At 31.2% G+C, this 9,155-nt stretch overlaps 1 protein-coding gene across 3 annotated transcripts; it reads left to right on the top strand.

The window, feature by feature from the left end:
- The first annotated feature begins 6,729 nt into the window (after positions 1-6,729).
- LOC116025845 (F-box/FBD/LRR-repeat protein At1g13570-like) lies at positions 6,730-8,771 on the top strand. Of its 3 annotated transcripts, none has more exons than XM_031267213.1 (4): positions 6,730-6,948; positions 7,328-7,882; positions 7,994-8,158; positions 8,252-8,771. In XM_031267213.1, the coding sequence occupies exons 1-4, from the start codon at positions 6,853-6,855 to the stop codon at positions 8,600-8,602; spliced, it is 1,167 nt and encodes a 388-aa protein (XP_031123073.1). In that variant the 5' UTR covers positions 6,730-6,852; the 3' UTR covers positions 8,603-8,771. The 3 variants fall into 3 exon arrangements, with proteins under 3 accessions (XP_031123073.1, XP_031123074.1, XP_031123072.1); XM_031267214.1 differs by having other exon boundaries at positions 6,730-6,964; XM_031267212.1 differs by having other exon boundaries at positions 6,730-7,882.
- Positions 8,772-9,155: the final 384 nt, after the last annotated feature.

Below are 9,155 nucleotides of genomic sequence, written 5' to 3'. Positions count from 1 at the left end.
CTAGGCCCAAAGTATGTATAAATAGACCCCCATTCATGGAGGATAGGAAGCAATTCTGAGCAATACAATACCTATATTCTCTCCACATATTTTTTCCTACATATTTTCTATATTCTCGCTATTCTAACAGGTAATGTTGGCCTGCCTTTGACTACCCAGAAGTCATAAAACCAACAACTTCTGTTATCTTTTCCACTATTGTTACCATGCACATGCATTATTTACCATATATTTTCTTATTTTCTTCAATAATAATAATAATATATACACATTATATATTGGAGTTATATGTTAGTTATTTCATAAAATATAAATATAAAATTTATAAAAATATTTTACATTATTATTATTATTATTATTTACAATAATTTAAATATCTAAAATCTAAATAAATTTAAAATTTTAACATAAAATATCAATATTGGGCACCTATTTTCTGTGCATCGCACATAAAAAAAAAAAAACTAGTAGTAACATAGTAAGAGATAATTATTTTATAACATTGTCACATCCTACAACTTTATCACATTTATTTCTCTATTACTATTATAATTCTCATTAAACTAACGTTAATTTCTAAAATAATTTGATATTTTACGTCTATGGGGGTATCATTTTAGACAATCATATCTTTTATTTTTTTATTTTTTATGAAGACGATGAGATCGAACTGTAGTGTTGTATTGAATAATAACAGTTACAAAGATACATAGGTTAGACTTTGGAGAGAGATATATACAAGAGAGAGTTACAATGAGGGTATGGTAGAGCACCATAATATAATTCAAATATATAGAAAATAAAATCTAGGACCAAGTAGAGCCTTGGTAGAAATGTCATCAAGTTGATCTTTGAAATAAAATTCACTTGAATCTCTCCAGATGCAACTCTGTCTCTAACAAAATGATAGTCAATTCACATGTTTTGTATGAGCATGAAATATTGGATTTGCACACATTTATGTAGCACCAATATTGTCACACCATAACTTGGGAACATATATATTGGCAATATGAAGTTCGCGCAAAAGAGATAATAAAATTGATATTACTTCAGCACATACATCTGCTAGAGCTTTGTACTCAACTTCTGTAGAAAATCTTGCAATAGTTCTTTGCTTCTTGCAAACCCAGGAAATAAGATTTGATCCAAGAAACACATCAAACCCACTAGTTGACTTACGGTCTTCATGACAGCCAGCCTAGTCAGAATTAGAAAAAGCATGCAATTCTCTAGACATAGATTTCCTAATACGAAGCCCATAAGTGATTGTCCCCCTAACATATCTCAGTACACTTTCAGTTGCTCCCAATGTGAAACAGTGATCATGCATGTGTTGGCAAAGCTGATTGACAGCAAATGACAAATCCGGGCGTGTGACAGTAAGATACTACAGTGCTCCAGCTAAACTCTTGTACTTAGTAGGATCATCATACAGATCTGTCTCAATAAGGATAGATTTCGAGAGAGAGATAAGAGTGGATAAAGGTTTGCAGTCTGTCATACCAACACGTTTTAAAAATATCTGTCATCTAACGCTATTGAGAAAGTAACATACCATCACCACATTTAACTGTTTCAATACCAAGAAAGAACCCAGGCTTCCCAAGATCTCTGATTTTAAAAGCAGCAGACAATTTGGATAATAGTGTATTCACTAGAGTCTGATCACTACCCATTACAAGAATCTCATCAACATAAACCAATATGAACATAACATCAGAATCCAGTGAATAATGAAACAGTGAGACATCTGTCTTAGAAGCTTTAAAATTAAACCAACAGATAAAAAGAAACCACGCAAACGATTAAACCAAGTTGTAGGAACATGTTTTAATATGTACAGAGAGCGTTTCAATAAACAAACATGAGTCCAAATCAATCAATCTACCTCAATTTTAAACAAAAAATCTTCAATAACCATTTCTTTATTAGAAAGAAATTCAACAATTATCAATATAATACTTACATCACATGCTAGTTCTCGAGAATTGGCGATTATAGATATTTACATTGCACATTAGGGAGCCTCAATAACCTCTCTAATAGGTTGACCGGATAACTGTTCAAGCTTTCCACTCTTCTAGAAACTTTAAGACCAAAAAGGGAAACACTATCTATCGCTCATAATAATCAACAAAGCCATAAAACTACATTGATGTATTTAGATTACAAGGAATGATAGACACATATAGATTATAGAGTTCTCTATTAATCTCGTTGATAATACCAAACACTATTCTCTAGAATGTAGAATTCACATCTAACTACAGAATACTCTCATAGACACACAACTATTTATACCCCTAACACTGTCATTATTAGATTTTCATCTGAAATCCATGCAACTAAGAAAAGAACAATAATAATCTTACATCAGCTAAGTAATAGAGCTACTCTTACATTACACATAATTTCTACAAAACAATATGGATGCATTAAAGTATATAATCTCTTCCAAATTCCAATATAAGGGAGATGGAAGATTAGATAATTCTACCTTGTTTATATCATTGAATGAGATCTCAGAAATTCAGAATGTCATGTATTTTGAATGTTGTCTCAGTAATATTCAGATTAAAAATTTGGAATGCATAAATCTAAGTTAACATAATAATATGCAAAATGGGAAGCCGAAGAAAGGAGCAGTTTCATCGGCTCTGTTTGGCAGAGCTTATAGCTTATTTTAAGCTACTAATAAGCTTATCTGTTTGGTAATGTTCTCAAAATAAGCTAGTAGCTTAAAATAAGAGCTTATTTTGAAACGCTATTTGAGGTAAGCTTTTCAAAAATAAGCTAGTAGCTTTTTAATTTTTTTCCATCTTTATCCTTATTATTTTAAATAAATGACATCTTTTATCCCTCTCAATTAAAACCCTTTTAACATTTTTCTTTTCATTATGTTTGGTTGTAATTTCAGTTTAACATTTGTTTTTGAACATTAATTTTTGTATGAACTAATCTTATGAGTTATAAATTTTTTTTTTTACTTTATATATTTTCAAATATATGTTCTTACTTTATATTTTATTTAAATATATTGATTTCATTATTTTATGTTTTAATATATAAACAAACATATTTAAATTTAAAATTATTTAAATTGTATGAAGATGCCCTTTTTAGTCTTTTTACATTTATCGTCTTATCAAAAAGCTAATTTTACCAAACACTTTAAAGCATAACAGCTAGCTTAACAGCTCTTTAGATTTCAGCTTCGAGCTTATAGCTTTTCAGTTTTCAGCTACTTTTCAACTTTCAGCTACCTTTTCAGCTATATTTGCCAAACATAGCCATCATCACTGAAAGCCGAAGACATTGTTTGGATTTTTTTTATAGGATTTGGGGTATCGGATTTAGGCTATATTTGACAAACCTAACTGAAAAGGTAACTGAAAGCTGAAAAGTTATAAACTCGAAGCTGAAATCTAGAGAGCTGTTAGGCTGTGTTTGGCAGAGCTTATTTAGGAGCTTATATCTTATTTTAAGCTACTAATAAGCTATAAGCTTTGTTTGGTAATGCTATCAAAATAAGCTAGTAGCTTAAAATAAGAGTTTATTTTGAAACGCTACTTCAGGTAGCTTTTCAAAAATAAGCTAGTAGCTTCTTAACTTTTTTCCATCTTTATCCTTATTATTTTAAATAAATGACATCATTTATCCCTCCCAATTAAAACTCTTTTGGCATTTTTTCTTCAATATGTTTCGTTGTAATTTTAATTTGATATTTGTGTTTGAACAATAATTTTTGTATGAACTAATTTTATGAATTATAAACATTTTGTTTTACTTTATATATTTTTAAATATATGTTCTTACTTTATATTTTATTAAATTATATTGATTTCATTATTTTATATTTTAATATGTAAACAAACCTATTTAAATTTAAAATTATTTAACTTTTATGTCGATGTCCTTTTTAGTCTTTTTACATTTATCAACTTATCAAAAAGCTAATTTTACCAAACACTTTTAAGCATAACAGCTAGCTTAACAGCTCTTCAGATTTCAGCTTTGAACTTATAGCTTTTCAGCTTTCAGCTACTTTTCAGCTTTTAGCTACCATTTCAGCTAGATTTGCCAAACATAGCCTTAAGCTTAAAAGCTTTTGGTAAAAATTAACTTTTTGATAAGCTGATAAATGTAAAAAAAAACTAAAAATGATACCTTTTAAAATTTTAAATAGTTTTAAATTTAAATAAGTTTGTTTACATATTAAAATATAAAATAATTTTAATAAAATATAACGTAAAAACATATATTTGAAAATATATAAAGTAAAACAAAATGTTTATAATTCATAAAATTAGTTCATACAAAAATTAATGTTCAAACATAAATGTCAAATTGAAATTACAACCAAATATATTGAAGAAGAAAAGGCCAAAAGGGTTTAATTGGGAGGGATAAATGATGTCATTTATTTAAAATAATAAGGATAAAGATAGAAAAAAGTTAGGAAGCTACTAGCTTATTTTTGAAAAGTTACCTAAGGTAACTTTTCAAAATAATCTCTAATTTTAAGCTATTAGCTTATTTTTATAACATTACCAAACAGAGTTTATAGCTTATTAGTAGTTTAAAATAAGTTATAATCTCCTAAATAAGATCTGTCAAAAGAGCCTTAGGGGGGTGTATTCAATCATGACTTTCATAGACTTTTAAAAACTTTTACTAACTTTAAAAGTTTGGCGGTATTCAATTTAGACTTATAAATACTCTTTAAAAGTCTACTGGTATTGGATCTAGACTTTTCAAAACTCTTTAAAAGTATACTGGTATTCGATTTAGACTTTTATAGAGTCTTTAAAAGTCTACTGGTATTCAAAAAGTTATTAACTTTCATAGATTATGTTAAAATAAGATTTGTATAGACTTTTTCTTCATTAATATAAATAGATGAAATCCGACCCTCTAACCCCAAACTTTTCAACATTCTCTACATACTTTTTTTCTCTATCTAAACCAGAACAAATTTTCATCAATTTTACGGTACGTTTCAAAATATTCAGAGAAAAAAATATTGCGATCGCAACAAAAAAAATTGCTGCAATCGCAGCAAAACTTGCTGCTGTTCGCAGCAAATTTATGTTGCGATCACAGCAAGGCTGTTCGCAGCAAATTTATGCTGCGAACAGCAGCAACAACTACATAAATATATTTTTTTTTTCAAAATACATAAATATTCTGATCTATTTAAAAATATAATTTATATTTTATAATTTTTATTTAATTAATATAATTTAATATAATTGTATGTTAATTAATTATTAATATATGTATTTGTGTTAAGTTGAATTTTTTGAGAGATTAATATAATCTATTTTTGACAATCAATATTTATGTTTTATTTTTTTACAATGCATTAATTTATTTATGATTTATAAAAATATATTTTTGTAAGAAAATTATAAATAATATATTAATAAAAGTTATGGAATGTTTGTGAGTGTGTATTCAATTTAGAGTTTTAATGGTTTTTGTAGACTTTTTAATATGAAAAAGTTTTTAAAAGTCTATAAATGTTTGTCCTACGGATATTTATAAACTCTTACAAAGTTGATAAGCGTTTAAAAGATTCTAAGAAAGTCTAAAAAACCTCTGCAAAATTCAATTAAAATCCATCACTTTAAAAGTCGTCTTTAAAAGTTTTGATCGAATACACCCCCTATTCCCCTTAGTGTCTGAATAGAGAGAGTAATGGCAATGTTGTAATTTGGTTAAAAATTGAGGGCAATTGAAATGAATTTTTTTTTCAAATGTTAGATTTTTCAACTACACAATTTAAGATCAATGGTTCATAGATGTTTCATTTTTTAGGGGCAAATGGCAACTCTCCATTAATAGTACAGGGGAGACGTGTACACCGTCTCTTTGCTTAATGTAACGCTCCATTAATAGTGCAGGGGAGACGTGTACAACGTCTCTTTGCTTAATGTAACGCTCCATTAATAGTATAGGGGAGACGTGTACAACATCTCTTTGCTTAATGTAACGGTGCTAAAGTAAATATTGTGATCTCCTCTTAAGTGTGTATGCAGTTGCTACGTTACCCCTTATCTCTTCATGTCGGTTTCTCTAGGATCTAGTGCATCTTGCCCAATTATCCTATCAGCATATTTACCAAACACCACTATTTATGTCATAAATCTTGATATTAAAAATTGGCTGATCAACCATTTATCAAACACTACATAAAAACTATCATTCTATCAACTAGTATTTGCGCACGTGCGATGCACGGCTATATATATAATATATAGAATATACAGTAAAAAAAAATAAGAGATAAATGGAATATATGAATATTTAATAAATTTGAAACGATAAACGTTGCAATTGTATTACACATTATTGAAAACTTCTTCGTACACAACATTTTAGTCGTACTTAGAAATGGTACATTTTTACCACAAATCAGAATTTTTAATCTCTTAAGACTACTAAATCTTGAGACTGCTACGTACATTTAACCACGATTCTTCAAAAATAAACCTAGGCTTGAGAGTGTTTGTCATTGACTTTTACATAAGATAGCATCAAAGGAAATTAAGACCTTTATTCCTACATTAATTCCACACATGATTTGGGCTATCAACCAAGTAACAACTAGCCTTGTACCAATGTGAAATTTGAGCAGCTAGGCATTTGTCATTAGTACTAGGGTTTAGGGCGTCGTATTTTAGTCAATCTCTAGGGCTTAGAGGGGGAAATATAATCGCTTGGGGAGGGGATTGATCGAAGAAAGCGACGAATAATGGAGGGAAAACGCGCGCCTTTCTCATACGCGCCGCCGTACGATTCTTCTCTGTGATACATGGAGCTACAGAATCTTCACCCGCCGATTCAATGTTATTCTCTGCGGAGTCCTTAGCAGTGTACCGATTTCACTCGGGTCGGAGCATAGAACTAGAAAGGTTCTCCTCTTCGCGGTTTCGATTACAGGTTTGTCTGCGTGTATGTATGTATTCTTCCGCCTTTCCTTTCTCTCACTGAAACTCCTATGAAGAATTAGAAAACCTTTTTTGTCTCCGATTCTCCGGTGCTTATTTCTGCAAAAACATAGAAGCTTTAGGAATTTCGTAAGTTCAAATATATTTTTGTTTCGTATCCAATGGCTAGTTCTCGTCGAAGAACATCAGAATCGAATGAAAGAAGGGATATTATAAGTCAGCTGCCAGGAGATCTTAAGGATAAAATTTTAGAGTGTTTGCCCACTCGAGACGCTGCTAGGATTGCTCTGCTATCCACTGAGTGGAGGGATGTTTGGTTGCGGCATGGGCGGCTTGTGTTTGATAATGCCTTCTTCTTCAAATGTGCCCAGAAATACGGAGGCTACAAACGCATGGTGAACATATTAGATCGCGTTATCATACACCGTGCTGCACCGGTTAAGAAATTTACCCTATCCAATTCCCAGTCAGATTTAATGCTGAATCAGTGTGATTTAGACAGGTGGTGTCTTTTTCTATCAAGAAATGGGGTTGAGGAACTTAGCATTGCTTTAGTTGTTTCGGGACAAAAATATGATGTGCCAATTTGGGTACTCTCCTGTCCTACAATTAGGCATCTGAACCTTGAAGGCTTCCTTATTGGTTGCCCGCGTAATGCTCCTTGTATATTTCCTGGTGTCACCTTATTGCGGTTCAAGAATGTGGAGTTTAAGCGTAGTGCTAATGGAATTGTGTCATGTATTATTCCTAATCTTGAGAAGCTGGCTCTCAGTGGTTCTTGTGGAGGGATCAATACTTTTGAGATCAGTTCTCCAAAACTTGAAAGCTTCTCTGCTATTGATGTAGTGTATGTGTTTGAATCGAGATGGCTTAAGTTTCATTTGAAAGCAATAAAGACACTTTGTTTGTCTGGCCTGTTGTTGTCGGTGAGAATCTGGACTTCATATTATCTTAATGCAAAAGGATATGTATGTAATACACACATCCATTATTTATACACACTGATTTAGTTTTTGTTGTTTATTATGTTTTTGAAGCGTAAACCTGTTGCAGCAGCCGTACCAACATTCCCAACTGCATTAAATCTGCAAGTAATGAAGCTGTATGAATTAAGTTTTGGTTGTGGGAAGCAGCTCACTGTTGCTATGCAATTGATTAAAAAATGTCCCAACCTATGTGAACTGGGGATTATGGCAGAAAAGGTTGAGTATATATTTGGCAATCTTCTGTTTTTGTTTTTCTTTTTCAAATTTCCTCAGAGTTGTGAGTGTTTTTCATTTCTTCTTGAGTTGCAGTCAAGTTGGAGGGATGACAAAGAAGCAGCTTCAAGACTACGAGTTTTGGAGGATCCAGATGGGTGCTTTAATATTCAGGATTTGACGAAGCTTAACACAATCAAGTTTGAATGTCATAGTGGATCTACACTCGAAATGCTATTTTTGAAAACACTGCTCTCAAAATCCCCTCAACTCGAGAAAGTATTTATTCAGAAGGGTAGTACGATGGAATGTGATATCTCAAGGGAGTTGTTGTGCTTCCCGCATGCATCTCCAAAAGCACAACTCGTCTTCAAGGAAGTCTGGTTGCCACATACCCTGATTGGTCACCCTGAGCTTTACGAATTTAGTTTGTCGACGCGTTGGTAGCTCCATGGGTTAGGATGCAATATATAGAAATGCAATCAAATAATCAATGGCTGTGGTGGAAGTTGAAACTAAACTTTTAGTTAATTGTACTTATATTTTACTTCAGATGATGTGGGTGCTTAGCCAAGCTAAGTGTTTCTTATGACTTCAATGCAATGATGTTTTAATTTGATTATAAGTTTGTATACTTAGACTACAGGAGCCCCAAGTCCCAACTGGCCTGGATGGCTTAGGCTTCTCACCCACTTATCCTTCTTTTGGATCTTTATTGGGTAAGTTAGCAGATGAGAGTGATTATGGAGTAAAAACATATTTTACTTTGGTTATAACTTATATAAGAGAAATGGCGGTTCGAAAGATACTGGCTCACATTTGTTTTTATATTATCAAATGAAATTATAGTTATATCAAAATGAAACTGTAGTTGTGTTGAAAGAAAACTGCAGTGTATATAAAATGAAACTGAATAACAATTTCACATATTTGAGTATATATTGTCCAAATAAACTGTAATTATAACGAAATAATATTGTAGTTATGTTGAAAAGAAACT

The sequence above is a fragment of the Ipomoea triloba genome, chromosome 7 (assembly GCF_003576645.1).
Source record: "Ipomoea triloba cultivar NCNSP0323 chromosome 7, ASM357664v1".
In the NCBI taxonomy this organism is placed as follows: domain Eukaryota; kingdom Viridiplantae; phylum Streptophyta; class Magnoliopsida; order Solanales; family Convolvulaceae; genus Ipomoea; species Ipomoea triloba.
Note: the sequence above shows the minus strand (reverse complement) of the source record. Positions and strands in the feature narration are given on the sequence as shown.